The 6900-nt window shown below is 47.5% G+C and overlaps 1 protein-coding gene across 1 annotated transcript; it reads right to left on the bottom strand.

The window, feature by feature from the left end:
* Positions 1 to 1434: 1434 nt before the first annotated feature.
* Positions 1435 to 6519, bottom strand: BBBOND_0002500 (hypothetical protein, conserved; the record flags this gene model as incomplete). Its single annotated transcript, XM_012915090.1, has 1 exon — positions 1435 to 6519. One exon carries the CDS (start codon positions 6517 to 6519, stop codon positions 1435 to 1437), a length of 5085 nt encoding a protein of 1694 aa, XP_012770544.1.
* Positions 6520 to 6900: the final 381 nt, after the last annotated feature.

The following is a 6900-nucleotide window of genomic DNA, read 5'->3' as shown; positions in this document are numbered from 1 at the left end:
TTAACCGGGCCAAAGCGGATTTGGCCCCGGGCCAGGGATTTGCCAACCCCGATTTAGTCCCCCGGCGGGGGGCTTACGGAAGCCTAGGTTAGGACCCATTCCCCAGCCTCCCGGAACACTTGATTCAAGGGCCAAGGCGGACACTTTTTAACGTCAAGGCTTATTTCAAGGCACCAGGCAATCAACGGGTTCAACACCCACCAAAATTCGGTCCATGTGCTAGCTCACCACTTGCTTGGGTGCTAGGTTACCACTTTGCCTGGCGTGCTAGCTTACCACTTTGCCTGGGTGCTAGCTTACCACTTTGCCTGGGTGCTAGCTTAGCACTTGCCTGGTTGCTAGCTTAGCACTTTGCCTGGTGCTAGGTCAACACGTTGCCTGGGTGCTAGCTTAGCACTTAGCCTGGGTGCTAGGTTAGCACTTTGCCTGTGTGCTAGGTTAGCACTTAGCCTGGCTGCTAGCTTAGCACGTTGCCTGGGTGCTAGCTTAGCACTTTGCCTGGTTGCTAGCTTAGCACTTTGCCTGGTTGCTAGCTTAGCACTTTGCCTGGTTGCTAGCTTACCACTTTGCCTGGTTGCTAGCTTAGCACCTTGCCTGGTTGCTAGGTCAACACTTTGCCTGGTTGCCAGTTTACCACTTAAACTGGGTGCTAGCTTAGCACTTTGCCTGTGTGCTAGCTTACCACTTGGCCTGGGTGCTAGCTTACCACTTTGCCTGGCTGCTAGCTTAGCACTTAGCGTGGATGCTAGGTCAACACGTTGCCTGGGTGCTTGCTTTGCACTTCGCCTGGTTGCTCGCTTACCAGTTTGCCTGTGTCCTAGCTTAGCACTTAGCCTGGGTGCCAGCTTAGCACTGCTCTTGCGTGCTAGGTCAACACGTTGCCTGGTCGCTAGCTCAGCACTTTGCCTGGGTGCTAGTTTACCACTTTGCCTGGGTGCTAGCTCAACACTTTGCCTGGTCGCTAGCTTAGCACTTTGCCTGGCTGCTACTTTAGCACTTTGCCTGAGTGCTTGCTTAGCACTTTCCCTGGTTGCCAGCTTAGCACTTTCCCTGGTTGCTTGCTTAGCACTTTGCCTGTGTGCTTGCTTAGCACTTTGCCTGGTTGCTAGCTTAGCACTTTGCCTGGGTGCTAGGTTAGCACTTAGCTTGCTCGCTAGGTCAGCACTTTGCCTGGTTGCTTGCTCAGCACTTTGCCTGGTTGCCAGCTCAGCACTTTGCCTGGTTGCTAGGTTACCACTTTGCCTGGGTGCTAGCTCAGCACTTTGCCTGGGTGGTAGCTTAACACGTTACCTTGTCTATCAGTCATAACCTAATCTAGGTGCTATTTACTTCACAGGTTGCCGCTAGAGTAATTCGAGACATTAGACCACGTTTGTCAGTTAGGTGAGTAGGTGATATGCTAGGTGAGTGTAGATAGTAACAACGTGACTACGATTATGGTTGTAGGTACGATATCTTGGCAAGCCTTCCGACTTGCGCTGCCGCCAACAGTGATTGCGCCGTTATCCTGTGCGACGACGGTATCCTCAGGTGTGAGCGTATGTGGAGCACATCCAGTCTGCCAACCATTACGCAGAGCAGGTAGAAGAGGGACAGTGACCAGAGCGCCATGTTCATCCATATAAACGGCTGTCTGATGGTGAATAGGAAATCCGGAAGTTTTTTAAAAACCAAATCGGCAAGTACGTGCCCGCGGTTTTCTTCTTTGTTTAGTACCCTTTCTAGGGCCTTGCAGAAATCTTTGCAGGATCGTTTCGTCGCATTGTTATACGACCCGCTGAGATCCGACGCACTTCCATAATAGAAGCCATATTTGAATAAGTTGGGAAGCGATGATTGGCATTGTACTATTGATTTGCAGGCCTCATCGTGATTGAGTGATGGGCTTTTAGTAGAAGAAACAACGGCGCGGCAATTCTTGACGCACGTCTGCTGTTGATATCTGGACTTTGGTGAGCCGCACTTGCTCTTGCAATCTTCAAGCAGTTTAGAGAGCAGATCATAGAACGTCTCCGTGAGGTAGACAATCCACGATAAATATTTGTCAGCGTGTTCCTTTGAATACATGTTACAAATGTCCCCGCAGAGAGGTTGGAGGTATGACCCGCACGTGCCGACGGGGTCCAGTGCTGCTTTCTCACCGTTGCATTTGACAAGCATGAACAGGTCTCCTTTGGCGTGAGTAGTTGAGGTGCCTGTATGCGCAGTGCTCTTGAACAGTTGAGAGATGTCCAACTCTGTGCTGGGATCTCCGAAGTTAGCATTCTTGACGGCATTTCTGTAAGCATCTTCCCTGTGCGCCTTCCGATTCTTGTCGTCTCTATCCCACCCGTTGAGTAAAGTATAATAGAAACCAAACATCTCACCCAGTGTTTTCGGCGCACTGAGAATAGCGCAATTCAATAGACTGCACATCTTAGCCAGAGGAGACATCTGATTGCCGCAGAAGCCAGCAAGCACATCCGCGATGCGTTGGCCTGTTTGCGTAAGGGAAGCAACGTGACTGATGTCTGCAAAGCCCATCGGCGTGACGCACTGTATACCAGAATGACCTTTAACATTGCACTCCAGTTTGCCTTTTTCATATTTGATTTGATGCGGTAAGAAGCCCTGGAGGCCGTCCTCCAAGAACGACTGGAGTGGCGATTTCACTCCGCACTTGGGGTGTAGCTTACAGTTTTGGTTCCTCTTTTGGTCAGCTATTTGCTTACACTTTTGGTCAGCACATTGGTTTGTGTTGCACTGCCATGACGAGCCGCCGACGTCTCTACCGTACTCACATTCCAGCCAACCACTCAGCGAAGTGCCGTACTGACACTGTTGGAATAGGAAGTGCAGCTGCAGGTAGACACGGTTGAGAATTTCACGCAACATACACAATAACGTGTCTATATTACCGGGATACATGAACCCGTCGTTGTTAGTATTGAACTCACAAGCGTAGATGCCATCAGCGTGACCATTGCCAAGCAGACAGGTGAGCACGTCCTGGGAGTAGTGGCAAACCTCCGCCAGTTCACCGCTTAATTTACGAGAAGTGATGTCATACGGATATGCGGGCAAGGACGCAGGCTTCTCTTCTACAACAACGAAATCAGTTACAGCTTCCGTCTCCTTTTCGTCCTTCTCAAACAGCACATCGAAGCCGTTGACTGTTAGGTCATTGTAGACGGTACTGGAAGTGAGGCCGCACAGCCACTTGAGCATGTCAAATACGGAGCACGGATATTTCCTCGCGGCGAAATGCGGTAGATGACATACGCTGTAGTAAGCGTGGAGGTGGTTGACGAGCTGCTTCAGGATGCCATACTGCTTTGCACTGGCTGCGTCGTCCGTCTGCGGTTGTCTATGCAAAACGGCGTCCTGCACGTCCTCTTTGGTGACAAGTTTATATTTGGTAGTCCCTTGTGGTGGCATCTCGGCTATCAACTTCTGGTTAATATGTCCGCCCCTGCACTCCGCCGTATTCCGCAGCTCGCCGTTATGCTTGTTCGGGCCTGAGCAGACAGTGTAACCGCAGCGCTGGAAAAACCTTCCGAGTGGATTGGTGATTGTATTACCGTGTTGCGCAGCTTCGGTTAGCGAAATTGCTTTGTGCTCCCAGGCAGCTTTGATTGCGCAGTGTTGCCGAAGCTCATGCAAACCGTCGAAGAGCGGCTGTAGAAGCGTGAGGAATATTTTAGCGCAGTATGTAGTCTCCGGGTTATTCTCCTGATCCCAGTTGATACTGCTGGCGCCGTCGTAGACAGAGACGTAGGCTTTACCAAGTTCACCGCCAAACACCGTCAAACCCTCTTTGAGCGCCTCTGCTAACGGATTGGACGGCTCGGCAAGGGATCTGGGTCGCATCTGATCAACGTATTTTAGCAGCTCGTCGAGGTTTTTGGTAAACCTGTGATCAAAATTGTGAATGGCAAGAGACTCCAGGAGCGGGTCAACGTAGAGATGCAGGTGACTAAGCAGGCGATGGAGATGTTCCGGGTCATCGATTTGGCTTCTGATGTATGTATATATGCCACTAAAATACTCCTCGATGATAGGACATGCGCCGGTTAATTTTGCTTTGTTATCTTCTCTTGCCAGATTTGCCAAAGTGGTAATTTTTTTGCTCATGGTGTTTAGGAGTCCTTTAACGCCCAAGTCCAACTCTTCATCGATCAAGCCAGGCAGCGGATGTAATTCCGCCTCAGCTTTCGTTGAAAAAGCCACGAGCAGACCCTGTAGAGATGTTACGTACTGCTTTCTGGCTTGTGTGATTAAAGTCCTCTTAGCGCTCTCCACTTGTGAATCGACGTCTCTTCCTAGTTCCTGGATGGTGGCGGTACCGGAGTGATCCACACTTCCGAGGAATTTTTTGGCCGTCTTGTGTGCATCTGCTACCGGGCCTATTAGGTTGTGAAGATCATCATGGATTTTTTGAAGGCCATTGCCACCGTTACTTAGGGATATGTACTTTTTGAGTTGAGCCAATTGCGTACTGATGCCCCTACTGACAACTGAGATTTCGCCTGTGAGCGCGGCAAAATTGGCCTTAATTTGGTGGGTCCAATCTGCGAGGGCGCCTTTGATTGTATCTACGTTCATGGCTTCAATTCCAGATTGAACAGTTTTTATGGCCACGTCGACGGCTTTGGCGTAATCTGGATCGTCGCCCGCGCTGTTTTGGAACACCTGGCCAAAATTATCGTGGAGCATCTTAATTTTCGGTTTTACACCGTCGAGAGCTGTTTGAATTTTACCGCCTAGAGTAGTGCCAAGATCAAATTGTTCAGCGATTAAATCGACCTGTTTAATAGCTACCGGCAAGTTAGTAGTAAGTTTTGTCTTAGTGATTGCAAATGATTCGAGTTGGTTGGCAACATTTTTGGCAATAAATGCCAGAGCTGCCAGTGTTACTTGGACAGTGAGTTCAAGATTATATTTTTTATGACCCGCCGTGTTACCAAACTGTACCAACTCATGCTGAGCTCCTACGGAAGCTGCAACCTTTGAAGCGATATCACTAGGCTGCTTAACTATTTCATCCGCAAATTTTTTCAAATACCCTACAATGTATGACAGCCTATCTTCCACGTTCATTGTTTCATCGATATTAATGTTGGGCTGGATCTTATTAGCAGCATCTTTGATATGCTGCTTGAGATGTGGTATGACATGTCCACGTAACGCTTGAGAGTTTTTATTTTTCCAGCGGCCATTGAAGTAACCCGCACCTCTGTTCTGCTCGAAATACAAATTAAGTAAATCCTTCACTGGTTCTTTTTCGACTATTTCACCAATCCATTCCTCCACTATTTTTCCAAATTTGTCCTCCCCTTTCCTAAACAATGCCGCATACGCTGTCACACCTTTCTCCATATTACCGAGATAACCAGGATTTGAGCTGTCCTTCTTATTATGAATCTGTGCAGCCGTTGTCATTATTTTACTTTTCAGTGCATCCCAATTATTGTCCACACTTCCAGAATCATTTTTATTCGCCTCCATTTCACTCCCAACCATCTTTCTAATGAATTCAACTTCCTTTTTTATATGTTGCATAATCTCCTCCATAGTCTTACTCTTATCCACCGGCCCAGTGTCACCCGTCACCTTATTTAAGAGCCTTCCAATCGCCTCGTTAACGTTATTCACAAACCCTGTCAGTCCACTTTTCTCACCACTAATATACGTCTCAAGCGCAATCTTGGTCTTCTCCAACTCCTTAATGGCATCATCAATTGGTATCTTGTTACTCGTCAGACCGTCGTTAACTTGCTCCAGTATTTTTTTCACTTCGCCTTCCGTCTTGCCCACATCTCCATCTGCCTTCTGAATCCATGCTTGCAACCGTTCAACAAACTGCGGCAGCTCTTTGTTGATCTTCTCGAGCTGCACGAACATCTTCTGCACCATCTGCCTCAAATCGCGGATCAACTCCTTCACTTTATTACCGATTTCGCGATTGACACACGCACCAACACCTACTAACGTTGTGTTAATACACGCCTCCAAGCTCTGAAAGCGCTCCTTCTCCTTCGCTGCCAACTCACTCAACCTGCTTTTCTCATGCACCATGGTCCTACGTACATTATCTATTCTATCACGTAATTTATCACTAAGATCATTAATTGCGTTTCTAGTTGTTTCATCATTATGCTGCATGTCTAAAGTATTATTAAAGTCGGCGGCTCTCTTTTCATATTCTGCCAAACGCCTCTCGATCTCTTCCGCAGCTTGTTGATATTTCAAAGTCTCATCTGCAACAGGATTATTTTGTACAATTCCACTTACCGTTTTTTTGAGTCTCTTCATCTCTCTGTCGAAATCTGTTATTTTGTTCTTGACATGGTTGCTGGAATTTCTGACACCATCATTATACCTCCCCACCCCTTCGACCACCTTTACAATCGCATCATTAAAACCTTTTTTACCGGCGTGTTTATTGGTGTTAAGACTCTCAATTGCATCATTCAAAGTATCTTTATGCTGCCCTAAATGCTCTTTGATGTTACTGAGAACGCCACTCAAAAATCCCATCACCCCGTCACACAGCCTATCCAGGTCAGAGTACACAATCCCACCGCCATCGTAGCCTTTGGAGTCAGAGTTGAAGCCGAGGAAGGTTTCGAGGCCAGTGCATAGGTTATTAAGCAAATCATGTGGATAATTTGTGTTGCTTTCATTTGCTTTTTTAAAGTTCTCAAGTTTCTCTATCTTCTCCTTGATGCTCTGACAATTCGAAGGATCTTGACAATCAAGATTATTATGAATATCATTTTGAAAGTTTTTACACTTTTTTTGCCGTTCAGTAAGGATATCTAAAGCATTCTTAACGGCTTTCTTAACACTCTCACTCTCACCAACAAATCCGCCAAGTTGACCAGCAAGGTGACCAAGGCTAACAAGCTGGACTCAATG

The sequence above is a fragment of the Babesia bigemina genome, scaffold Bbigscaff_65732 (genome assembly GCF_000981445.1).
Source record: "Babesia bigemina genome assembly Bbig001, scaffold Bbigscaff_65732".
Classification (NCBI taxonomy): domain Eukaryota; phylum Apicomplexa; class Aconoidasida; order Piroplasmida; family Babesiidae; genus Babesia; species Babesia bigemina.
This window is presented reverse-complemented; position numbering and strand designations above follow the sequence as displayed.